We start from the raw sequence: 27927 nt of genomic DNA on the forward strand, positions 1-27927 counted from the left end.
TCCTCCCTGGACTGACCTATCCCCTCCCTACCTCCCCACCTACACTCACCTTTACTGGCTCCATCCCCGCCTCTTCGACCTGTCTGTTTCCTCTCCACTTATCCTCTCCTCTATCCATCTTCTATCCGCCTCCCCCTCTCTCCCTATATATTTCAGAACCCCCTTCCCCTCCCCCATTTCTGATGAAGGGTCTAAGCCCGAAACGTCAGCCTTTCTGCTCCTATGATGCTGCTTGGCCTGCTGTGTTCATCCAGCTCTGCACCTTCTTGTCTCGGATTCTTCAGCATCTGCAGTTCCTACTATGTCACATTGAATTAGAATGTGTAGAAACCACTGGGAAACAGAACCGGAAGTGGTACAAAACGCCCCAACAAATTGAGTAACAAGTGGGACAGAATACTTCATCGGAGGCGCACTGACGAAGTTACCTAGCAGGATGATGAGACATTTGCAACCAAACCCACCGGCTCAGCGAGCATGTCTGCAACCTCAGACGTATCCAGAGCCATGATGCCAGTAGTCTGAGCTTCCAGTGCCTCACTCAGATGTTGCATTGTTTCTGTTTGCATTGCACCTGTCCTAACATCAGCTGACAGGAGCTGTATCATGGATGGCTCCATAAGTGTGTTACTGTAGTTGACCATCAGTTCAACGTTAGAAAGGATGGCCTTAATGTCAAGAGCAGTCTCACTCACCTCAGGTGTTCAGTTAATTTGTCCATGTTTGGTCCAAGGCTGCAATTAAGTCAGGAGCTAAGTGGCCCTGGTGGAATCCAAACTGAATATCAATGAGCAGATTATTCCTTTGTACTCTTGATAGCAATGTCGACAACTCCTTCCATCACTTTGCAGGTGACTGAAGTAGACAATAGTATGGTAATTGGCTGGATTGGATTTGCCTTTTTTGTGCACAGAATATATTTGAGCAATTTGTCTGCATTGTTGGTTGGATTCCAGCATTGCAGCTGTACTAGAATTGCTTGGTTAGTGGCATGGCTAGTTTTGGAACATGTGTTCAGTACCTTTGCTGGAATGTTGCCCGGGCCATCGTATTTGTGGTGTCCAGTGCCTTCATCCATTGAATTGAATTTGTTGAAAACTGGCATCTGTAATGCTGCGCACTTCTGAAGGAAGCTGAGATGGAACATCCAGTTGGTCTTCCAGCTACAGATGGATGCAAATATTTCAGCCTTATCTTTTACACTGATATTCAGGGCTCCCCCATTGTTAAGAATGGAAATATTTGTGGAGCCCCCACCTGTTAGCTGTTCATGACTGGCTGTGACAGGCATGCGGAACTCAGATCTCATCCTTTAGTGTGGGATCACTTAGTCCTGTCTTTTGTGTATTACTTATGCTATTTGGCATGCAAGTAGTCCTGTGTTGCAGCTTCACCAGGTCAATGCCTCATTTTTAAGTATGCCTGCTCCTGGTTTGCTTTTCTGTGCTCTCAACTGAATCAGGGTTGCGTTCCCAGCTTGATGGGAATGGGAGATATGTAGGTCCGTGAGATTATGGAATGTGGTTGAATACTTTCTGAAACTATTTTGGATCCATTGCTGCTGAATTTAGCAATGAATTTTACTGTTAGTCTGGTTGCATAGAGAAATAGTAATAAAGAGGAGGCAGCAAATTGACAATCTGCCTGAAATGACAGTGAAAGGGCACATAACATGCTTTGTGCTCTTGTTTGTTTTTGGAGGTTATCCAATATAAACCTCATCTGTTGTTAAAGACAGTGTTCACCTTTGCCTTAGAGTCTTACCTTTTCGAAGGACATGTGCGTGCGTGCGTGCACACATACACATGCGCACACACAGAAAATGCACGTGGACACACAACACGCATGCGTGCACAATAATGCATGCGCATACAAAGCAAGCATGTATGTGAGTGCAGACGCACAAAACATAAATGCACGCCCACAAAGCACAAATCCCAAGCACAAGCACGCCAGGGCGCCCCTACAAAGCCACAGCCCGGGCCTGCAGCACCCTCGCAAGGCCCACAGCCCGACAGTGAGCGCACCCCTGCGAGGCCCACAGATCGAGCGTGCCTGCCCGCTGTCCCTCAAGACCCATAGCACAAGCATACCCGCACTTGCACACGAAAAGCGCAAGTGCGTGCATGCACACATGCACAAAAAGAGCAAGCGCGGCGTGCACGCTCGCGCATATGCACAATTTGGCAGTTTCTCTAAAACTGTCCAGATAGTGCACAGTTCACAAAGAATTACAAATCTGAAGGTCAATTTTTAAAATATATTCATTCATACTATGATAGGCTGCTAATTTCTGCTTCGGTTCAGGATATTTTATGAAGATATTTTAGGTCCTGGTCTAAAACATGCTGTGCATCATTCTAAAGGTACAGGTTTTCTCGCATACTGCTAGTTGTTCATGAACAGGATCAGTCTCCTCCTGAAGAAGGGTCACTGGACTCCATGTTAACTCTGTTTCTCTCTCCACAGATGTTGCCACACCTTCTGAGTTTCTCGAGCAGTTTCTGTTTTTGTTTGTAATCCAATAGCCGCAATTTTTTTGTTTTATTTTAGGGTCAATCTCTTTGTTGAATTCAGAAAGTTGATAAATTTAAATTTAAATTAAAAATTCTGTGTATCACTTTTCAGTTACTAATAACGTCGGATTAAGGAATTTATTTCTTTGGCTTGACGGTATATCACTTAAGTACAGAATCATGAATATAGAATCATGTAAGGAAAACTATACATCAAGTTTTGATAGATATTTAGAATTTTTCTTTTTGCAGAGAGAGTAGGATGGTGTGAAGAATGGAGAAGAAAGAAAGTTTGTTCGAAAAACCTCCAGACTTTTTAGAGTCATGTCCAATTGCCATCAGTCACTAGCTGGACTTTATTCCCCTGTGATAAAAATGATCAAGTTTTGTTTGATTGCTATTTTTACACATACTAAATAGAGTCTTGTATACAAGATCAGTTTGAATTATGTAGACTTCTCAACTTTCCAATTAGATGCCTAATATGTATTCACTAACCCTTTGGAGAGCATTGGGTTGAGTATTTTCTTCCCAGGAAGTATTGTTAAAATTTTTCATGGCCTCACCTAAAATGGCTGTACATCATGTTGCACAGGCATCTGACTGTATTAAAAAGCAGAGAACTCACTCAACCAGTTTCTAGAGTTACCTCTAAGAGTGACAGAGGTATGTTAATCCCTTACTGGCAGAAGAAAAGCAAGCTATTGTTAATAGGCTTCCCAGTGCTGACCAGGGTTCACCCAAAGTTCGTTTTCGTTTTGTTTTATTAGTTTAAAAAGGTTATTCTGAGCTCATCCTACTCTGGTTTAATTATAGCTATGTTAATAGTTCCTCAAATAGTGCATCAAGGCAGAACAAATTAAAAACAAAATTTTAACCTGCCAGAATACTGTCATAAGTTTGTGGCTGTTGTGGAATCTGACCTTCTTTCTGTTTCATTTTGTTAGTGGTATTCCATAAGTTAACTTTTGGATCGCTAGCCTACCTAATGAAACTACAATCTCCTTGAACCATGCTATTTCATAATTTGCTTCATTTTTGTACTTTGATGCTAAGCAAATACAATTACAATAATAAGCTTTAACAGATTATTGAAATGTCAAAGAAAAATAAATGGTAAAACTACAATTTTCAATACTTTAATCCTGATTGGCTTGCAATTCCAAAATTCTTTGCCTATCTATCATTTTTTTCTAACTTTTCTTCTAATTTTGAAAATTCCTTTCTCATGCCCCGACAGTTAGGAAGTGCTAACATTTTTACCTGTTTTAGAAATAAGTTCATTGGTTGAAAACAGACTTTAAATTTTTGTTTTCCAGCAAAAGAAACACTTGATGAAATTAATTCTCGAGTTGTGAGCATTGGTGTCCAAGTCAGCACTGATCACCCAACCCCAGCTGTCTTGAAATGATGGGCAGACTTCTTGAACTGCTGTCCTTTGTGGCAATTTGATGCAACTGATTGGCTCGCTAGGCAGCTTTAGAGGGCAGCTAAAAGCCACCCATGTTCATGCGGGACTGATCATACAGCTTAGGCCAGGTAAAATAGCAGGCTTCTTTCCTACATAACATTAATGAACAGTTGGTGTTTTATGATGATTCAACAGCTTCATGGTCACTTTTACTTTTTTAAAACAACATTTTAAATTTTGCAACTGCCATGATGAGATTTAAGTTCACATTTTCTGAATCAGTAGCTCAAGCATCTCCTTAGAATGATTGAGCCACTGTTCCATGTACATTTTTGTAACACATTTTGTAAGCATGTTGCCAGTAAATGATATTGTCCAAGGTGCCCAGAGGATTAAATAAATTGTAATCAGGGAGCTAGAGATTAAATGTTTCAGCTGCTATTTAATTAAACTAAACTGTGTTCTAAGTTCTACCTTAAGTCATAGTGTTCTGTTTTAATTGATATTTTAGTTATTCATTATGGATTGGTCTTCCAGTGTCTGTGGGAATTGCTGGTAGTCAGAAAACAGCAACACTGGCCAGAGCATTGCTGTAATGTTCAATTCTTCACATTTTGGTTAGTTTTAACATGTGATGATCGATGTTGATAAATTTTTGTACAGAGCTTATATTGATCTGTGTTAGAAATTTGCGATTTTACCCTGATATACAGGCTGTAGTGTGGGCTTGATGTGCAGGACTCTAGGCAATCAAAATCAAGGCCTGCACTAAACTGCATATGGTTAGAAGAGCCCCTCTTTAAACTTTACCTCTGGGGAGCTGTGGGTGTTTTGAACAGTTAAGTTAATAAAACTTAATAGACTCTTCATGCAGTATCCTTTTACCACATGTAGAAGTCTGCTAATCCAGCATTCTGTTCATACCAATCTGCTAATTCTTGAGTTTTTAAGAAAATCTGATCTTTCTGTTTATTCTTATTGCAGTTACTAAATATGTAATCCGTAAGAAGATATTAATCATCCATCCATCAAATAACTAATCCCAATTGATGTTGTATTAAGAAAAATAAAGTCAGATCCTGGCTAAAATTTATCTACTCCTTATTACATAAAATTTAAAAAATATTGACCATTTTGAATGTGACTAGATACTTGCATTCATGTTTTAAATAAATACATTGATACTTTTGATGTTGCAGGGATTAAAAGATTGTCTTTTAATCAGTCTGTTGCGATTTTAAAAAAATTTCAAATATATACTTTATTTTTATAAAAGTATCTTTACATGTACACGTAGTCACTAAAGCTGTTTGATTCCATACAGTAGCATATGAAGAAACAAACAAACATTGGAGTTTAACTCTATTCAATAAACAAACCAAAGTTATTTCTTACTTGTACAAGATTATATTTACATATATTTGAGGCACAGAGAGGGTCCAATAACTGAATAGTCCCCCATTTAACTTTGGCAGAAAGACCTCAAACAGTGGTCTTTCCCCAGTGCGTCTTGGTGGCAGCTACCCCAAACATTAGTGCGTCTCTCAGCATGTAGTCTTGAACCTTGGAATATGCCAGTCTGCAACACTCAATCAGGGTCAACTCTTTGCTCTGGAAGTCCATTAGGTTTTGGGCAGACCGAAGAGTGGCTTTCATTGAGTTGATGGTCCTCCAGGCGCAGTTGAAGTTTGTCTTGGTGTTCCCCGAAGGGGAACAGACCATAGAGCACAGAATCCTGCATCACAGAGCAGCTTGGGATGAACCTCCACAACAACTACTGCGTCTTTCTCCAGACTTCCTTTGCATATCACGATGTGTCTCTGTGGCAGGTGGGACTTGAATCTGAACTTGGTGCAGAGGTAGCGATAGTAGCACTAGGCTGTATCATCCCTTTTTTGTCAGACAGTATCAGAAGAGTGTGTAAATCTGCATTCTCTACTTACAAGTAAGAGCAACTGTTTCTAATAGGGGAACGATTGAGACACCTAGGTAAGAAGCTATATCCACTGCGTTGATATTGGTCTGAGAGGGAGAAGTAGTCAGTACTTATCCTGTACAGAATATTGTGAATGACCAATGTGAAGGACCGCTTCTTCTTTTGCAGATCCATGTTTGTTAGATTAACAGACACGGGGAGGAAATAATAGGTGTGTTAACTCGTGAACTAACAATGTGAAATTCTAGGGGCGTAGACAAAATGAAATGTTTTACCGTTGTAAATCATTTTCCCTTAACTTTCCTCCTTTTCAGTTGCTTAATTTGAATTAAGACTACACAAAAACATATAAAAACTTACTTAAAGGACTGGAGTTGGAAGGATATAAAAGCTTTAAATCTGGTGGATCTATATATTTTAATAATGGATCACTGGTGGTTGGGGTAGCTCTGAAATTAAGCTTGCTGAATCAGAATTTGATTGCATGTCAGGTGAAAAGCTAGAATCATAGCACCAGGGAACCAGGTTCGAATAGACCTTTGGACGACTGTGTGGAGTTTGCACATTCTCCCTGTGTCTGCATGGGTTTCCTCCCACAGTCCAAAGATGTGCGGGTTAGGTGAATTGGCTTTGCTAAATTGCCCTTGGTGTCCAGGGATGTGTAGATTAGGTGGATTGGCCATGGGAAATGCAGGTTTACAGGGATGGGGTAGGTCTGGGTGGGATGCACTTTGATGGGTCAGTGTGGACTTGGTGGGTCAAACGGCCAGCTTCCACGCTGTAGGGATTCTATGATATGATCTAGCATAAGAGGTGTCCTGTACGGATGCATGGATTGCATGTGTGTCCCTGTGTGCAAAGTGACCTGCAGAGGTGTGTAAGTCATGGGTGTCCCTGAGCTCCAAGGTAGAGTTTTGAAGACCTACTGTGCTGTGAGTTGATCTGAGAGCAGTCATGACGGCAGAGTTGGTGATTTGCCAATACTGATTTGCATGAAGGAAAGTTCAAGGAAGATATTTTTCATGGAGAGTGCAGGGTACGTTATGCTGAAGACCTAGTTGAATGATAGCCGGGACAAGCAACCAGCAAGTTGTGGCCGCCAGGTAATCTCTGATTTATATTGGGAATTTGGGCAGTGGAGTTTCTCGGAAGGAAAGGCGAATTGGAAGTGGCATGTAAATAAGGCAAGTTGATGTATTCATATGAGTCTCAGTGGAAATAGTCACTGCTGAATGGCAACATTCTGAAATTATCACTTAAAGATTGAGGAAAATTGCAAAACTTTTACTTGACAACAAGATTCCGTTTGTATTTTCTCAACATTTTCATCATTGCTGATGCCACACCAGGGAGGGAGAAGTTCTGTTGTGTTTTCCTTTCATATGGTCCCAGCTGATGGCAGTACTGGATATGTCAACTCCTGGAAGGATAAATCCCATAGATTATAGGTTTAATTTTTGTAATTGATTACTGTGATAGTAACTGAAGCATGTTAACACAATGCTGCATATTTTTTTTAACAACAGAAAATTGGTTTTATTGCTCAAAGAAGCTGTATATAAGAATATTAGAAAGATCTTAACACAAACGTTAAAATGAAGTTTTAACCTGTTCCCAAAAATATCATTTTCTAGATATACAATTCTAGAGAAATTTAACTTCTATCTTAACCTATCTTTATTTTTTTCCTTAACTGATTCCTCCCAGTTTTGATTCTTTTCCTTTTTATGAACCTTTCACAATTCTGATGGCCTAAACAGTTTCAGGTTTAACAATTTGAAGATTTCTAATCAAACTCTCCCAGCTTAGAAACTCCACAAACTAAAAAAAAAATTCTTTGACTAGGTAGACTGAATTCCCTAAAGTAAGCTTGATTCTTCTCACGGGAGAACCTATTCTGCCTCCTCCAAGATAAGGCAAATGGAATTTTGAAATTTACTGCTAAGGATTTCGAGTTTAAAAACATAACAGCATGAGAAAAGGAGCAAAATAGGCTATTCGACCTATTGGGTCTGCTCTGCCATTCAGTGAGATCATGGCTGATCTGATAATCCTCAATACCAGTTTCCTGTCTTTTCCCTATTACCCTTGTTTCCTCTACTGATTAAAATATCTTATCTAAGCATTGAATATACTTAATGACCCAGCCTCAATAGCCTCTATGGTAAAGAATTCCACAGATTCACAAGCCTCTGAGAGAACAAATTCCATCTGATTTCTGGCTTAAATGTGTGTAATCCCTTATTTTGATGTTATGCCCTCTGGTCCTAGACTGATTCCCCTTGTGGAACAACCTTTCCACATCTATCCTGTCAAGTTCTGTAAGAATCTTGTTAGGTTTCAAAAAGATCATCTCTCGTTCTCCTATACGCCAATGAATATAGGCCCAATCTACTCAACTTCTCCTCATTGATGGTGTCAGCCTAGTGAACCTTTGGGCTACCTCCAGTGCCAGTATACAGGGCCCAAAATTATTCAGTGTTCCAGCTGTGGTCTGACTAGTGCCTGTATAGTTTTAGCAAAACCTTCCTACTTCTGTACTTCATTCCCTTTGAAATAAAGGCCAGTATTCCATTGCCTCCTGATATCCCTGTCTGCTGTGGCTTTCTGTAGTCTTAAGTAATATTCAACTCCTGTATTCTTCCTGCCAAAGTTAATAACCTGACATTTCCAGACACTATATCTACCAAGATTTTACCTACTCGCCTAACCTGTCTGTATCCCTCTGCGGACTCTCTGCCACCCTCACCACTTGCCTTTCCTATCTGTATTTTTCTGCCATCCACAAATTTGGCTGTAGTACATTCACTTTCCTCATCCAAGTCATAAATATATGTTGTCTTGATCCATAGCACACCGCTAGTTTCAGATTACTATTCTCAAAATGTTCCCCTTACTTCAACTTGCTGTCTTCTTCATTAGCTAATCCTCAATCAAAGCTAATATATTACCCAAGGTTGAAACCTCGAGTGGGCTCAGCATGGAGGAGAGCAAGCCTAGCACGGACCTCGATTGAGCCCAGCACAGAGGAGAGTGGGCCTAGCGCAGACTAGATCACTCAAAATATTTAAAGAGACAGTAGATAGATTTGGAAATATTGGGAGTTGAAAGCTATGATGAGCTGCGTGAAGTGGAGTTGAGGCTGGGGCAGACCAAACATGATCTTGTTGAATATCTAGGTAGGCTTGCGGCTGAATGGCCTACTACTGCTCCTATTTCTTATTTTATTCAAAAGTGAATTCCTAATTCTTCAGAACTGAGACGTTAAACCTCAGTTTTGAAGTCAAAACTAGACTAGTGGCTTCCTGGTCTGTTGTAAACTAAGCATCATAAAAGTTATGTTCATTAACACTCCATGGGTTGAGCCAGGTATTTGACTGCAATCACACTTTCTTGGAATTGATATACTTAGGTCACTGTTCCAAATGACTTTCTGACCTGTTTCTAGACAAACAAAGTCTTCCTAGAACTGACCATCAGCCATCTGCCTCTATTCTGAGATTTGGATTGGAAAATATAATTATGTACATTATACACCTTCCATTACACGTTTCCAAAATGTTAACTATACAAACTCTCCATTATATTCTCCATTACACCATGTAATCATTTTCACAAAACACCTGCATGCAGTAATAGCTGTTTTAAATGCCTTCTACAATGCTTGAGAACTGTGAATGTCAAGTTCATGAATAATCAGAGCCATAATTCATCTGAAGAGCAATGAAATTGATAACAAATTCTGGCCTTGGCAGCATCCCTCAAAAGAATTAAAGAAAAAAAGGGACTTACATTTATTTTAAATAATTGATAGGAGCAATACTCATTCAGAGGATTTGTAATCACCTTTCCTATTGTCGCCTGGTGACATAAAAAGCAATACCTAGCCTTCAATCATGTCTTCCATCCACCATTTTTGTGGATAATCATTATCATAACAGTTGAGGTAGCATCCTCTTAGTACTTCTGGCACAGAATAATTTTTAAAGTACCTCTTGGCATCAACTTCAGTATTTTACCTAAAGTTTTGCGCAAGAATCTATGTATGTTACAAATTTTAAATACTTATTTGGTTACTACAAAATGTTGCTTGTGTCACAATTGAAACGGCTTTTGAAATACATTCTATGTAGCTAGAATAGATGCTGCATTTTGTTTGTTTCTAAGAGAACTCAAAACTGCACTGCAGGTGGAATATGAACTGCTAGAGAAGCTTAAATTTTGTAGGGGTCTGCAGAGAATGATTATGAATTCAAAAACATTTAATTTACACTAGTGTTCATAATTTACGCATGGTTCCAGAGTTGTGAAGAAGGAAGAAATACTGATTCTTAATTTAAATGAAATAACAAGAGTCCAGAGGCAGTATATTCCTATTAGTCTGAAGGGCAAGGCTGGCAGGTGTAGGGAGTGCTAGATGACTAGAGAAATTGTGGTTCTGGTCCAGAAAAAGAAGGAAACATGTATCAGGTATAGCCAGCTCAGATTGAGTGAATCCTTCAGAGTATAGGGGTATTAGGAGTGTACTCAAGGGAAAACAGGAGGGCGAAAAGGAGACATGAGATAGCTTTGACAAATAGGGTTAAGGAGAATCCTAAAAGATTCTACAAATACATAATGGCAAAGGAGAAACTAGGGGGAGAATAGGGCCCCTTAAAGATAAACAAGGACATCTATGTGTGGAACCTTAGGAGATGGGTGTGATACTAAATGAGTATTTTACATCAGTGTTTACTGTGGAGAAGGATATGGAAGCTAGAGAACTTGGAGAAATAAATAATGACATATTAAAAAGTGTCCATATTGTAGAGCAGAAGGTGTTCTACAAACACATAAAGGTAGACAAATCCCTGAGACCTGATCAGGTGTATCCCCATACTTTGGAGGAAGCTAGGGAAGTGATTGCTGCGCCTGAGATATTTGTATCATCTATAGCCACGGGTGAGGTGTCGGAAGACCGGAAGGTGGCTCAAGTGGTGCCATTATTTAAGAAAGATGGTAAGCCAGTGATAGACAGATGAGCCTGGGTCAGTGGTGGGTATGTTTTTGGAGGGGATTCTTTGGAACAGGATTTATATGTAGTTGGAAAGGCAAAGACTGATTAAGGATAGTTAACATGGCTTTGTGTGTGGGAAATTGTGTCTCACTAAATTGATTGAGTATTTTGAAGAAGTGACGAAGAAGATTGATGAATGCAGAGTGGTGGACGTTATCTAGATGGACTTCAGCAAAGTGTTTGACAAGGTTCCGCATAGTAGACTGGTTAGCAAGATTAGATCATATGAAATCTAGGGAGAGCTAGCCATCTGGATACAAAATTTGCTTGAAGGCAGGAGACAGAGAGTGGTGGTGTAGGGATGTTTTTCAAACTGGAGGCCTATGACCAGCGGTGTGGTCAATGATCGGTGCTGGGTCCACTGCTTTTTGTCATGTATATAAATGATTTGGATGTGAATATAGGAGGTATGATTAATAAGTTTGCAGATGATACAAAAATTGGTGGTGTAGTGGACAGTGAAGAAGGTTATCTTAGAGTACAAAGTAGGGACCTTGATCAGATGGGCCGATGGGCGAGGAGTGGCAGATGGAGTTTAATTTAATGTGAGGTGCTGCATTTTGGAAAGGCAAATCAAGGCAGGACTTATACACTTAATGGTAGGATCCTGGGCAGTGTTGCTGAACAGAGACCTTGGAGTGTGGGTTCATAGTTCCTTGAAAGTAGATTCGCAGGTAAACAGGGTAGTGAAGAAAGCATTTTGTATCCATGCCTTTATTGGTCAGTGCATTGAGTACAGTGGGATGTCATGTTGCAGCTATACAGGACATTGGTTAAGCCACTTTTGGAATACTGCCTTCAATTCTGGTCTCCCTAGTATAGGAAAGATGTTGTTAAACTTGAAAGTGGTGCAGAAAAGATTTACTAGGAGGGTTTGAGTGATAGGGAGAGGCTTAATTGGCTGGGGCTATTTTCTCTGGAGTGTTGGAGGCTGAAGGATGACCTTATTAGAAGTTTGTAAAATCATGAGGGGCATGGATAGGATGAAAAGCCAAGGTCTTTCCCCCAGGGCAGGAAGTCCAAAAGTAGAGGGCATAGGTTTAAGATGAGAAGGGAAAGATTTAAAAGGGACCTAAAAGGCAATGTTTTCATGCAGAGGGTAGTGCGTGTATGAAATTAGTTGCCACACAAAATGGTGAAGGCTGGTACAATTACAGCATTTGAAAAGTATCTGGATGGGTACATGAATAGGAAGGGTTTAGAGGGATTTGGGCCAAATGCTGGCAAATGGGACTAAATTAATTTATGATATCTGACTGGCATGGACAAATTGGACCGAAGGCCGTGTTTCTGTGCTGTACAACTCTATGACTCTAAATATTTCAGAAAGCAAATATTTGAGATATATTTAAACCAAACCTGAATTTTATATCAGTACATATGAATGTATTAACATAGTTTGAAGAATAACTCTCTTGTGGGAAACTGTAATGTGATTTAATGCTGCTGTTCATATATTGCAGGTAAATTTTATTAGACCTCTGTATGTTTGTTTGCTATTCAGAAGTGCCTGGCACTGATAGACTGATATTGATGAAACTGTATCTCTTAGTGAAAAGTAGCTGTTATAATTACATCCCTGATATGCTTGAAACTTTGACTCGCTGCGAGCATCTGGGAGATCTAATCTATGTGTAAAGGCTTTGAGTTTATCTGTCACACAATGCACAGCACTGTAGGGTACAGTATTAAGTTGACAGATGCAAAAGAATCTTATAAATTGAAATTTACAAGCAATTGTATCTGCCCTTGAAACCTCAAGTTTATAAGTGACCACAATTACCTGCATTGCCTGTTTAGTGTAGTGGCTTTAAAAGGACATGCCAGTTTAGCAGCTAATTCCCCGAGTTCAGCTGCAGAAAGCAGATTGATGGCAGTGCTATCAGCAAAAGATCAGCGGGAACTAAAAAATTCATACGTTTTACAGCATGTTTTACTAAAACTTAGTAATGTGCATAACTGAAGTATAGATTTTAAAGCAGAAGCCTTTACAGAGCTCTCTTTTGCTGTTGCTAATATGTATTATTGATCAGAAGACCATTACTCAGAGATTTCAGGATACTTTATCATAGGTTTTAAAATTCTCATTCTTGATTTCAAATTTCCCCATGACCTTGTTCCATCCAATCTCTGTAGCACTCTAGAAATAAAAACTTTCAGGTTCTGTTGTGCTGTTTTAATTCTGCACTTTTGGATATTTCTGATTTAATCACAGCACGCGTGGTAGTTGTGCCTTCGGCTGCCGAGGCCCTAAATGCTAATGGTTTTGCATTTCATGACTCCATGCTGAGGAACTTTTTAAAAAGTGTTGATTTTGTTTACCAATCTGTATTTTTGGAATGGATTTCAGCACTATTGTTTGGTGTGCAGAACAGCACTTCAAGTAATGTAAAAACTGAAAAAAGACTGTGGATCCTGTAAATCAGGAACAAAAACAAGTTGCTGGAAAAGCTCAGCAGGTCTGGCAGCATCTATGAAGAAAAATCTGTTCTGAGGAAGAATCACCGGACCTGAAACATTAACTCTGATCTTTTCTTCACAAATGCTGCCAGACCTGCTGAGCATTTCCAGCAACTTCAAATAACGCATTCATTTCTCCAGGCACTTTTTTTTTGTAAAACAAATAAAAATAGAAAATAAGTAAACATCTGTGGAAGTAATTAGAGGGTTTTAAAATGTGGGTACTAAGACATAAGCTTAAAATTCTGTCCATAAGACAAATTAGAAGATGCTTGAAATTGCAAGAACAAAGAAACTCTCTCAAGTGAGATCCATAAATCATTAATATCTAGGCAATCTGATCACAGCTGAAAAGCTGCAGAGATTTGTTCTAGAGGTTGAAGTGGAGGGCAGCAGAAAGAGGGGTCAACCTAGGTGTAGTTGGATGATAGACATAAGAGTGTTTCAAGGGCCTTAATCTCGAGGTGGGAATAATGAGTTGATGGAACAGATGTAAAGACTCTTGAAGTTTGGATAAGGTCTGTTTAGATTTGATGGCCTAAAGTTATTCAAATCCCTTGTCTTTTAAACAGGAAAAAAAGGCAGATTGAATCTGTTGGGTGAAGTGAAGAAACATGCACTGTTGGAGTACGTTGTTTGGCAGGCCATGTCGTGAACCCTAGAAATACACGTTGCATTCTGTTCCTGCAGTTTCCATAGATTTCATTGTTGACATGTCTCCATAGATTTCCATTGTTGATATGTCTCATGGGCTGTTCTCTGTAGACATCAATAATTTTTAAAAAGAAGTTTGAACTCCTCGTTATAAACTGAAAGAGTTATGCCCCTGTATTTCACATTTTATGAATTCACTTTGATTCTCCTCAGTGTCCGCACTATTCTTTTGAGGGATGAGATTTCTTGGGGTCTTTCCACTATTATCCAGCTAGGTGCACCCTCCAACTCTTCTTCGATACCTCATAAACATGGACACACCAGCTCATGCATGGCCTTCACTGCATTCTTATTTAGTGACTCCAAATCAGAGATTACCATTGCCTCCTCTTAGCTGTGAGTTCTGATTCCAATGGCTTCCATCCGTTGACTGAACTCTTCAGTGGCAAAGAAATCCAAAACAACTCTCTTCACAACCTATTTCTGCAGTACTGTCACACATTTGGGCTGTGCGAGACAGAAACTGAAACTATCTTCAAATCCGAAAACTTACCCCTGGTCTGATTAATTGATACGACTTATTGAGACAGCTGTTGAACCTCTGTCTGCATCACAAAGCCCAGAGAAGGCCCTTTTCAACTTCCAACTTTCCCCATTTCTGAAGAACGGTCAAGGCCCGAAACGTCAGCTTTCCTGCTCCTCTGATGCTGCTTGGCCTGCTGTGTTCATCCAGCTCCACACCTTGTTATCCCTTTCCAACTCTGCTTTGTTTTAGCCTCCCTCACTGTCTCCTATCTCTCCCTCACTTTTGATGGTTTGCATAGCTGTTAATGAACTTTGTATGTAAATTAATCAGTTCGTGACTTAATTGTGGGGCTTAATAGGTGAAAATTGCCACAGTTGGTTTGGTGGTGGGAAAAACTGTTCTTTAGTGTGTGACAGAGAGAAAGAAAAACCAAGAAAAAAGAACCAGAGAGGGAGGACTCTTGTGATAGCGCCCCTATGTCTGAACCAGGAGGCTTGGTTTCAAATCCCACCTACTCCAGATTGATTAGAAAATATTTTTAAAAAGCCCAGAGAGATCCATCTTTTGTTTAGTGTTTTCCCACTTTCAACTAGGGGCTTTAAATAATCATTTCACCCTTTGAGTTGTAATTACTCCAGGGTTTGTTTACCAGGTTCTCGATCTGAGAACTTTCATTTATCAATCATTTAAAATTTCAAACTTCAAACTAAGTTATATTCCTAAAATACACAGACACTTATGAAAATGCATATAGAATCATAGAATCTCTATAGTGCAGATAGAGGCTATATTTTTAATAGCTAAGTCTTGGCTGATGTTCAAAAACTCCAAAAGAGCTTACCTCAACAGGGTGGAGGATGGGAGATGGAGGTTACTTAGTTCAAAGTTTGATTCACGTTTTTTAGAGGCTGTTTAAGGGTTAGCTGTCTTTGAAGTGGATAGTGAATCAGAGTTTGTTTAAAGTTGCTTCGCAGTACAGAACTCGCAGTGTTGAAAAATGCAAAGATGCCTGAGTTCAGATTTATACTGCGTGAGAAAAGGTGCTGACTGGTTGGGACTGATTCGTCGAGGTGTTGCTATGGTGAAAGCATCAGAGAGTTATTTTTCCTCATTTTGAAATCCTGTGAAAGTGGATTTCACAAATTATACTTTTTTTTTGTCAGTGGCCCCACATCTGCATAAGAGCTCATACATTTGTTTTTTTTAATGGCTCCTCAACTTTGCCCATACTGATACTGGATGAGTGGCTGTAAAGATGGAATGGGGTGAGGGGTGAGAGTTAGAAGGCCTAACAGCCTTTTATAAAACTGGGCCGAAGCCCGTCTTGGTATTCCCCTGTCTCCAGACTGCTTTGTGGAGGTGGCAGGCTTGACTAAAACAAAGCTTTCTCAGACAAAAGATTGTGCATGCAGGGCTTATTTCCACAGAAACGGGTCTACTGAGTCAGGAGGTCTGAGTCTAGTTTCTACCTCCATGATGAAATTCCAGCCCTAATTTTACCTAGCCATAGAATCCTGGAGTCATAGAGATGTACAGCACGGAAACAGACACTTTGGTCCAAATCATCCATGCTGACCAGATATCCTAAATTAATCTAGTCCCGCTTGCCTGCATTTAGTCCATATGCCTCTAAACCCTTCCTATTTATATATCCAGCCAGATGCCTTTTAAATGTTATAATTACAACAGCCTCCACCACTTCCTTTGGTAGTTCATTTCACCCACTTACCACCCTCTGCATGAAGCATTGTCCCTTAGGTCCCTTTTAAACCTTTCTCTCTCACCTTAAACCAATTCCCTCTTGTTGTGGACACCCTACCCTGTAGAAAAACTTTGACTATTCACCCTATCCATGCCTGTCATGATTTTATAAACTTCTGTAAGGTCACCCCTCAGCCTCTGACGCTCCAGCCTATTACGCCTCTCCCTGTCGCTCAAACCCTCCAACTTTGGCAACATCCTAGTAAATCTTTTCTGCACCCTTTCAAGTTTAACAGCATCTTTCCTATACTAGGGAGACCAGAATTGAAGGCAGTATTCCAAAAGTGGCTTAACCAATGTCCTGTATAGCTGCAACATGACATCCCACTGTACTCAATGCACTGACCAATAAAGGCATGGATACAAAATGCTTTCTTCACTACCCTGTTTACCTGCGAATCTACTTTCAAGGAACTATGAACCCGCACTCCAAGGTCTCTGTTCAGCAACACTGCCCAGGATCCTACCATTAAGTGTATAAGTCCTGCCTTGATTTGCCTTTCCAAAATGCAGCACCTCACATTAAATTAAACTCCATCTGCCACTCCTCGCCCATCGGCCCATCTGATCAAGGTCCCTACTTTGTACTCTAAAATAACCTTCTTCACTGTCCATTATACCACCAATTTTTGTATCATCTGCAAACTTATTAATCATACCTCCTATATTCACATCCAAATCATTTATATACATGACAAAAAGCAGTGGACCCAGCACCGATCATTGACCACACCGCTGGTCATAGGCCTCCAGTCTGAGAAACAACCCTACACCACCACTGTCTGTCTCCTGCCTTCAAGCAAATTTTGTATCCAGATGGCTAGCTCTCCCTAGATTTCATATGATCTAATCTTGCTAACCAGTCTACTATGCGGAACCTTGTCAAACACTTTGCTGAAGTCCATCTAGATAACGTCCACCACTCTGCATTCATCAATCTTCTTCGTCACTTCTTCAAAAAACTCAATCAATTTAGTGAGACATGATTTCCCGCACACAAAACCATGTTGACTGTCCCTAATCAGTCCTTGCCTTTCCAACTACATACAAATCCTGTCCCTCTGAATCACCTCCAACAACTTTCCCACCATTAACATTAGGTGCACTGGTCTATAGTTCTCTGACTTTTCCTTACCATCTTTCTTAAATAATGGCTTCACGTTAGCCAACTTCTAGTCTTCCAGCACCTCACCCGTGGCTATCGATGATACAAATATCTCAGCAAGGGGACAAGCAATCACTTCCCTAGCTTCCCACAAAATTCTAGGGTACACTTGTTCCGGTTCCGGGAATTATCCACCTTTATGCGTTTTAAGATGTCGAGCGCCTCCTTCTCTGTAATATTCACATGTGTCAAGATGTCGCTGTTTATTTCTTCAAGTTCTTCAGCTTTCATAGCTTTCTCCACACTAAACACTGATGCAAAATACTTATTTACTATCTCTCCCATCTCCTCCGGTTCCACACATTGGCAGCCTTGCTAAATTTTCTCCCTAATCACTCTTCTGTCCTTAATGTATCTGTAGCCACCCTTTCGATTCTCCCTATCCTTATTTGGCAAAGCTACCGCATGTCCCCTTTTTTGCTCTCCTGATTTCCTTCTTATGTATACTCCTACTTCTCTTATACTCCTCCAGGGATTCTTTCGATCCCTGCTGCCTATACCTGACACATGCTTCCTTCTTTTTCTTGACCAGACCTCAATTTCTCTAGTCATCTAGCATTCCCTACACCTACTAGCCTTGCCCTTCTCCCTAACAGGATCATACTGTCTCTGGACTCTTGGTATCTCATTTCCGAAGGCATCCCACTTTCCATCCGTCTCTTTACCTGTGAATATGTGCCCCCAGTCAACTTTTGAAACATCTTGCCTAATTCTGTCAAAATTGGTCTTCCTCTAATTTAGAAGTCTAACTTTTAGATCAGGTCTATCCTTCTCCATAACTATTTTAAAACTATTATAATTATGATCCCTTGCCCCAAAATTCTCCCCCACCGGCACCTCAGTCACTTGTCCTGCCTTATTTCCCAAGAGAAGGTCAAGTTTTGCCTCCTTCTCTGGTAGGTAGGAAGGGTTTAGAGGGATATTGTCCAAATGCTGGCAAATGGGACTAGATTAATTTAGGATATCTGGTCGGCATGGACAAGTCGGACTGAAGGGTCTGTTTCTGTGCTGTGCATCTCTTTGACTATGTGAGGTACAGCCACATACTGAACAAGAAAGTCCTTTTGTAGTAAAGGCTAACTTGGCACTTCCTAATTGTCTGCTGTACGTGCATGTTAAGTTCTACAACTTGTGTCCCATGATAATAATAGTTCACTCTGCATTTGTATCACCTTTGCTAAAAAATTCTGCTTTTCTATTGTTCCTACCAAGGATCTGTTTCTGTGCTGTACATCTCTATGATGCTACTAGAGTTCATCCCCCTTCAAATGTTGCCTGCTCACTTCACCTGTTATCATCACCTTGCAGCCTTTCCCGTCCTCCTCACAGACTATTGTATTTATTTCATTTTTTCTCATCAGCAGATGTGGATAAATAAAATTCTGTACCTTATTCCAAGTCACTTATATCGGTTATACATAGTTAAGGCCTAAGTACTGATCTCTGTTGTACCCACTAGTAATAGCCTGCCAACTCCAAAGTAACCTAGTTTTTCTTATTCTCTGCTTTCATTGACCGTGCTAATGGTGTTGCTCTAAAGTAATGGGACTTCTTTTGTGTGCAACTTTATCAAATGCTTTTGGGAAGTACAGAAAAGTAGCTAGTGAACACTGTTTCCCCTCTTATGTGCCTTGCTAATTGCAACCTTCAAAACTAGTTTACTCTCATATTCTGAGATAGTAAGAACTGCCGATGCTGGAGTTAGAGATAACACAGTGTGGAGCTGGACGAACACAGCAGGCCAGGCAGCATCAGAGAAGCAGGAAAGCTGACGTTTTGGGCGAGGACCCTTCTCCAGACCCTTTTTCTGAAGAAGGGTCCCAACCTGAAACGTTAGCTTTCCTGCTCCTCTGATGCTGCCTGGCCTGCTGTGTTCCTCCAGCTCTACACTGTGTTACCTCTTACTCTCATATTCTGTATTTTTCTTCTTTTTTTCACTCTCCATAAAGTTCTGAAACTTCATACAATTGTACACAAAACTCTTATAGAATCAAAGCAATACCAAGAAGAAATCAACCAGCAATTAATCTGTAAGCAGCTGGTGACAGTATTGGTGGGAGGTCCTTCCTACTGATGAACATGTGTTACTTGTGCAAGACTATATGAGAGCATTGGCCTCTAAAATTGAGCACTGGCGTCCAATCAATGTTTCACCTTGACTGACATCACAGTCTGCCTACATTGCATTCTCCAGCAGTTCTTCATACGGGGCCTGCTAATGTCTTCCCCATTATAGCATCTGTTGTGACTTGCCCTAAAGGTGTGCTTATGAATTATTTAGGTCCCCAAACTGCACTCATAGTCTAAACAATGGGCGCTACTGATTTTAGTTTTGTTCTGTGTATGACATATGTACTTGTCAAAATTTGAAAGGAATGAAGAGAAGGAAAACATTTTATTTTTTGCTTTTTAGACTTGCATATGATTTGCTATAAATTTACCCCATCCAAATTTTGCTTCTATTTTCAGAGACTTGATCTCTATCTGAAATAAGTGTATCATTATTCCAAAGCAAAACACTTAAATGCTTATGTACTAAAAATGAAACATGCAGAATAGTGAGAGAGGAAAAACATGTTGACTTGGACAGGTGGGAGCAAGACTAGATTAGATAGAGGTGCAGAAAGTGAGAGATTGTGGAAGAACAAAAATAGCATGAGATTTATAAGTACATTACGGTCGGCCGAAGGGCTATGTTCTGCATTGCAAAATAGCTGAATTCAGGTATCAATTGACTTTAATGGCCATAACTAAAACCCTAGTGGTTCCTAAGTTCCTAGGCTCCATGAGATTGGCTTTATTCTAAATCATGATTGCCTGATCAATTTTTAGTGATTCACTGGTAGATTTCCTGTGGAGTTGTTAACAGTGAATTAGAAGACTTGTTGTTTTATAACTATATGGGCACAAAGTCAAAGCCACTGAACTACTCATCAAACTTTAATTTATAATTAATCCAAAATTAAACTTAACTTTGCAGATTTGAGGAGTTAATTCCAAACACCTGCCTTTATTCTCTGAAAACTGTAACTTAATTTCTAAATTGCCTTTTACATGTGCATTTAATTTTATTCACCACTGTTCTCCAACACAGCTTTACAGCTTTGGAATTGTGCCAATTAAAGGTAGGTATCTGGCGTTTAGCAGTAACAAGGAGGAAACAGACAAGTGTTGCGCTGAGGCCAATTCTGTATTTTGATAGCACTGGGAGATGGCTGTATTTTTAGAACAACTGTGATGGTGATACTGGTGCTGCTGGCGTTTGGAATGGATGGGATCTTTGGTCTGGCTATATTTGAAATGGAATCTGAAGTTTGTCAGTCCTCTAGATAGGATATAAAGTTTGTCTCTCAGGTAATTTGCTGGGACAGAATTGTAAGATCTTATAGGGTGTGTGACTCGAAGTAAACCTGTGTGGAATTTGTGTCGCTGGAGGTGTGATGGTTTTCCCTCCAGTCCATTTTTCTGGAGGCAGTGTTGGAGAGGATTCTCCAGTGTTGGAGAATCACCAGTGAATCACTAAAAATTGATCGGGCAATCATGACTTAGAATAAAGCTGTTCTTATGGAGCTTTTCTAAAAATAATTACATAACTAAATGACAAACATGTTCAGTCTGCTGCCAAGATATTACTAAAAGTAATGTGTGGAAAAGTTTGACACTACAGTTTTAGTTATGGCCATTTAAGTCAATTGACACCTGAATTCAGCAATAATATACAACATAAAACAGTACATCACAGGAACAGCCCCTTCAGCCCACCGTGATGTACATATAATTCTCATGCTATTTTAGTTCTTCCACAATCTGTCACTTTCTGCACCCCTAGCTAATCTAGTCTTACTCCCGCCTGTCCAAGTCAACTTTTTTTTTCCTCTCTCACTGTCCTTCTGCATGTTTCACTTTTAGTACATAAGCATACAAGTATTTTTTGGAATATTGATACATTTATTTTAGGTAGGTATCAAGTCTCTGAAAATGGAAGTAAAATTTGGATGGAGTAAATTTATAGTAATTTATATGCGGGTCTAAAAAGCAAACAATATTTTCTGTCATTCCTTTCAAATTTTGACAAGTTCATATGTAAACATAGAAAGGAACTACAAACAGTAGTGCGCATTGTTTGGGCTATGAATGCAGTTTGGGGACCTAAAGAATTCATAAGTCAGTAATGGAGGTGGCAGGGCTACCCACCTATAAGTAACAGGTTGACCCTTTTAAGTAAAAACCGAAAGAACTGCGGATGCGGTAAATCAGGAACGCAAACAAAGTTGCTGGAAAAGCTCAGCAGGTCTGGCAGCATCTGTGAAGGAAAAGAACAGAGTTAATGTTTCAGGTCTGGTGACCCGAAATGTTAACGGTCACCGGACCCGAAACCTTAACTCTGTTTTTTCCTTCACAGATGCTGCCAGACCTGCTGAGATTTTCCAGCAACTTTGTTTTTGACCCTTTTAAGCATTATGTAAGGCCTAATGTGGAAGACCAACTCCAATTTTCAGTTTTACCTAGAGGTCGATCCCAGGAAGCATCTGAGAACATATCAGCCGCCTCAAAGTGGCCTTTTGGCAACAGACTGAAATGAGGGTGTGAATGTAGTGCTCTGGATAGACTTGGAGGTTCTTCCTGACTTCAGTTACAGCAGTAGGCTGCCCTTTGAAGGGGTTCTTCCTTCACAACGGTGATTCTCCTGCAGAATGGTATTTCCTTTCTTTAAAGCTAAAAGAAGTGTTGGAGCGGATGCTTCAAAATGGCAGCATTCTCTCTCTCTCATTTAACTTTACAGACCAGCTTCTGTTCCTGCAATGCTACATGACTATGTATCATTGCATAGTTCCTTAAATTTGTTGAGAGGTATTAGAAAATATAAGTATCCTCATTAATACCAACAAAACTAAGGCACTGTGAGGTGAAAAGTAAACCAAAATCTAATTGCTTTAAAGTCTTTTGGAAACTTTGAGTCAGCATCTGCAAAATTGTAATGGGGAAGACTCTCTCTTGTGTGCAACCATTCGCCTAACTTATTTCAACAGCAAAATTTGCCCCAATATTTTTCCATAATGGGTCTAGCATTGCATGTCAGTGATCAGGTTAGCATTGGAAATCCAGTGCCACCTGTAGGGTTGCTGATAAGCATAACAGATATGTATGATGGCACCTATGTCATGAGAGAGTCAATAAAGAAAAGATTATGACTAACATACTGATTTTAATAATACTGTATATTAAGCTGATATTTTTTGTTTTGTTTATTATTTGTGTGATTCACTTTCCTGGAACCAGAATAAATAGACAAAAGGTGTAAACCAGTTGAAATTCCGTCTAAAATATGATTGTTTTGTTCTATTTATGCTAGCTGTAAATTTAGGATGGTCCACAATTATGAGACAAGTAACATTATTGCAAGTTTAATGAATTAATAGTGCCATGGTTCTACAGCTATAACTATAAAACTATAACTGCGTAAAGATCTCAGAATACCATTAAGTTAAATTTAATATTTAATTATAATTGATTAATTAATGACCTCATATAAAGGTACCCCCAGGAAGCAGTGATCATAATATGATTGAATTTCACATTAACTTGAGTAAGAGAAAAGTGGATCGAAGGCAAGTGTTTCAAACTTAAGTAAAGGCAATTATGAGGTCGTGGCGACAGCTGGCTAAAGGAAACTGGGAAATTAATTTAAGTGATATACCATTTGAGGTGCAGTGACAGATATTTAATGAGATACATCAGACAACCGAGAAAAGTTACAATCCAGTGAGTAAGACAAACTTTTAAGAGAAAGATGCACAATCTATAGGTAAAGTCAGAAGTCACATGACACCAGGTTCTAATCCAACAGGTTTATTTGAAGTCACAGACTATCAGAGAAAAGTCTCTTCATCAGGTGAAGTGAGAGAGATGCACACAGACACAGAATTTATAGACAGAGAGATCTAAAGATCACACAAGTGGTGTGAATGGAGTGTCGTATAATAAGTCTCTGCAGGTAATCAGAAGTGTCAGATGGCGTGAGTAAAGTGTCAACAGCTGAATAACAAGCAAAGGGATGAGTTATAATCTCATTAAATGAGGTAGAGAGACAATTAAAAAAATTAAAAATAAAGTGATACTGGAGACAAACCAAATGACTGGAATAACATGATCGGTATAAGGGTCACATGCCGAGGGTGTAACCAAAGTAATCCAAAATTGTACAAACAAATCAAGCTGGAGAGATCATAACAGTTTATTAAGGTGAAGGTATCAAAAGATGATGGAAGATTTTACAGATACAGAACAGTATGGTGGGGTCACATGTAACGTGATATGAACCCAAGATCACAGTTGAGGTTGTCCTTGTGGGTACGGAATTTGGCTATCAGTTTCTGCTCGGTGATTCTGCATTGTTGTGTATCTCATAGGCCACCTTAGAGGATGCTTACCCAAAGATCAGAGGCTGAATGTCCTTGACCGCTGAAGTGTTCCCCGACTGGGAGGGAACATTCCGTCTGGGGATTGTTGCGCGGTGTCCATTCATCTGTTGTCATAGCATCTGCATGGTCTCACCAATATACTGTGCCTCAGGGCATCCTTGCCTGCAGTGTATGAGATAGACAACATTGGCTAAGTCATATAAGTATCTGCGGTGTATGTGGTGGGTGCTGTTCCCACGTGTGATGGTAGTACCCATGTCGATGATCTGACACGTCTTGCAGAAGTTGCCGTGGCAGTGCTGTGTGGTGTTGTGGTCGATGTTGTCCTGAAGGCTGAGTAGTTTGCTGTGAATGATGGTCTGTTTAAGGTTTGACGGTTGTTCAAAGGTGAGAAGTGAAGGTGTAGGGATGACCTTGGCAAGATGCTTATCATCATCGATGACATGTTGAAGGCTGCGAAGAACATGGCATAGTCTCTCCACTCGGAAGTACTGGATGACGAAGAGTACTCTATCGGTTGTATCCTGTGTCTGTCTTCTGATCAGGTTGTTGCAATTTTTGCAGTATGTCGGAACTGGCAATCGATGAGTTGATTATCGTATCCCATTCTTAAGAGGGCGTCCTTCAAAATCTTTAGGTGTCCGTCATGTTCCTCCTCATCTGAACAGATCCTGTGTATGCGCAGGGCCTGTCCATAGGGGATGGCTCCTTTAATATATTTATGGTGGAAGCTAGAGAAGTGCAGCATCGTGAGGTTATCTGTGGGCTTGCAGTAGAGTGAGATACTGAGGTCTCTGCCCTTGATGGAGATGTGTGTGTCCAAGAATGAGACTAATTCTGAAGAGTAGCCCATGGTAAGTCTGATGCTGGGCTGAAACTTGTCGATATTGCTACATAGTCGTTTTAGTGATTCCTCTCCATGAGTCCAAAGGAAGAAAATGTCATTAGTTGGAGGTCCTGTGCAGCAAAGAAGTCTTGCTCGAACCTGTGCATGAAAATGTTGGCATATCGCGGTGCAGATTTGGTCCCCATGGCTGTTCTGTGTGTCTGGATGAAGAAGTGGTTGTCGAAGATGAAGGCATTGGGGTCAAGGATGAAGCGGATGAGTTGTAGGATGGCGTCTGGAAATTGGTAGTTGTTGGTATTGAATATTGAGGCTATTGCAGCGATGCTGTCATTGTGGGGAATGCTGGTGTAGAGTGCTGATGCATCCATTGTGACGCAGAATGTACCTCATTCAACTGGCCCGTGGGTGCTAAGTTTCTGTAAGAAATCTGTAGTGTCGCAACAGAAGCTGGGGGTTCCTTGTGCAATGGGTTTCAAGATTCCCTTGACATAGCCAGGGAGGTTCTCACGCAGGGTTGTGTTGCCTGACACGATAGGATATCTAGGTGTGTTGGCTTTGTGTATCTTCGGAAGGCAGTAGAAGTCTCCGAAGTGAGAAGAACACAGGATGAGAATGTATAGGATACTGTGAAGGTCTGTATCAAAGCTTTTGACCAGGCTGTTCAGTTAACGATTGTGTCCTTTGGTCAGATCAGCAGGTAGTTGTCTGTAGTGTTCCTGGTTATTCAGTTGTCGGTATGCTTCTTTGCACTAGTCTGTTCTATTCTGAATGTTCCGTCTTTGTCTGCTGATTTGATGACAATGTTGCAGTTGGTCTTGAGAGCATGGATGGCATTGTGTTGTGCTTGGGTGATGTTCTGCACAATCTTGTGAGCGCGGCTGATGAATCTGGCATTAACGCATCTCCTGACAGCTCGAGCATACATGTCAAGCCTAGGGCAGCGGCCTTCTGGAACTGTCTGATTCAACTGTTTCTTCTCTGGTTGCTGCACCACAGATCTGTCTGTTGACTATTCCGGTTTGTTGGTTGTCTCATTGGGCTTGCTGCTGACATCTTGGGCTTTGTTGAAGAATTCCTGGAGACTCATTTGCCTGATGAATTCCTCTGTGCCTGCTGTGAGACCAGTGGGGTCCATTTTTGTAGTAGGGCAGAAATTGAGCCCTCAACTGAGAACTTCGATTTCATCCGGTTGAAGGGTATGGTCAGACACGTTGATGATGGATTTCCCTGTGGTGGTACTGGTGTCAACCGTGGTATCAGGGGAGGTTTGGTTTCTGCTGGTGGTGATGCCAGGTTTTTCCAGTTTCTTGTTCTTCGTGTTCATGTAGGTGGTGTCGTTCCATGGCCTTGTCTGCTTGGCAGTGTCTCATAGCTGTATAATCTGCGGGTAACTAATATAATGCAATGTACTATCAAATTGAAAGTGAACACATATCATTTGGCAAAAATGAGTGGCAGAAAGTTAGGCAGTATAGAGAAAAGCAAAAAAAGTGCAAAAAAGAAATAAGGAAGGTATTAAGGAAGGGAAATGGAATGTTAATCTTTACTTCAAATGGAATGGAGTATAAACATAGGGAGGTCGTGGTAAAACTACAAGGCATTAGTCATATGACGCCAAAAGACAAAGGTGATAATGGTAGTAAAGAGAGATAGATATGTAAAATTTATTTATTCTTTATTCATTAATGGGACGAGGGTGTTGCTGGCTAGGCAGCATTTATTGCCCATCCCTAATTGCCCAGAGGGCAGTTCAGAGTCAACCACATTGCTGTGGGTCTGGAGTCACATGTAGGCCAGACCAGGTAAGCATGGCAGTTTCCTTCCTTAATGGACATTAGTGAGTCGGATGGATTTTTCCCGACAAAACGATTCACAGTCATCATTAGATTCTTAATTCCAGATATTTTATTGAACTCAAATTCCACCATCTGTTGTGACGCGATTTGAACCGGAGATGTTATCTGGGTCTCTGGATTAACAGTGCAGCGATAATACTGCTTGGACATCACCCCCCACCCCCCCATAAAAATAGGCATAAATGTTTGCTGTGTAAAGGAGAAAATATGTTTGCTCTGCTGAGAGTCATGCCAACAAGACACAAACAAGACAGGGGTGGTTGATTAAGAAAAACGGAGTACCAAGGTCATGCTGTATAGGTACGGAATTCAGTATTGTGTCTTACAGGTTGTAAAGTGCCTAAATGGAAAATGAGGTTTCTTTTCCTCCAGCTTGTGTTGAGTTTCATTGGAACACTGAAGCAGGCCAAGGACTGAAATATTAGTATGGGAACAAGGTGGTTTGTAGAGATGGCAGGGAATCCTTGCAGTCAGAGGATGTGAGGATTTTCAGTCAAGGTAACTGTCAGAGTTGCTGGGTTTGTACTGGATATTGGTGGACAGATTATCCCCAGAAATGGATACAGTAAAGTCAAGGAAGGGAAGGGAAGAATCAAGGGATGAATCAGGTTCAATTCAGCCTCAAGGTCAACCAGCACATGAGAGGTCTCTGTCATATCTGGTCTTGCTTATCGTTCTTAAATACTTGCAGTGAAAGGAGAGGAGTCTGACTGGGTTAGACCATGTGAAACCTGTCCATGTGAAATAGCTATATTGGTTGATGCGAGCAAACCTGATCAGGGCAGGCAAGTATGGGTCAACTCATAAGGGTCAGATAAAGGTGGATTAGGTAGAAAGGAGTAATAGGGAATGCAACTTCGAAATTGTTGGGATACCAGAAGTATCCTAGAAAATATGGAGAAGAAGCTAGGATCAAGAGGGGAGAATCTCTGTGATGAGAAAGGGGTTCAAGATTTTATGAAAACAGCATATTTAAAGTAGGGTACATGATAGGGGTAATGCTGGGGAGAAAGAAAGAATAGATGTTTTGAGTATGGAGCAATATGAAGTTAATGTCAGCATGTGGACATGGATAGGAGTGGGATCAGGGAGAAGACGTGAACAACAAGGGAGATAGTGAAAGGGTTTTGTGTGTGTGTGTGTGTAGAGGTGATTGTGTGTGTGTGTGTGTAGAGGTGATTGTGTGTGTGTGTGTGTGTGTAGAGGTGATTGTGTGTGTGTGTGTAGAGGTGATTGTGTGTGTGTGTGTGTGTGTGTGTGTGTAGAGGTGATTGTGTGTGTGTGTGTGTGTGTAGAGGTGATTGTGTGTGTGTGTGT

The 27927-nt window shown here is 40.5% G+C and overlaps 1 protein-coding gene across 3 annotated transcripts in view; it reads left to right on the forward strand.

Annotated features, from left to right (window-relative positions):
* Positions 1–27927, forward strand: part of pbx4 (pre-B-cell leukemia transcription factor 4) — a 343177-nt gene that overhangs the window by 36321 nt on the left and 278929 nt on the right. The window contains exon 3 of one of the 3 annotated variants that reach the window (XM_048618016.1): positions 3836–4049. The exons of the other annotated variants lie outside the window; for them this stretch is intronic. Within the exon in view, the coding sequence (XP_048473973.1) occupies positions 3836–3927 (92 nt within the window). The 3' untranslated portion in view covers positions 3928–4049. Of the gene's footprint in view, positions 1–3835; positions 4050–27927 lie in introns of those variants that run through there. 3 annotated transcript variants of the gene reach the window in all.

The sequence above is a fragment of the Rhincodon typus genome, chromosome 38 (genome assembly GCF_021869965.1).
Source record: "Rhincodon typus isolate 14 chromosome 38, sRhiTyp1.1, whole genome shotgun sequence".
Classification (NCBI taxonomy): domain Eukaryota; kingdom Metazoa; phylum Chordata; class Chondrichthyes; order Orectolobiformes; family Rhincodontidae; genus Rhincodon; species Rhincodon typus.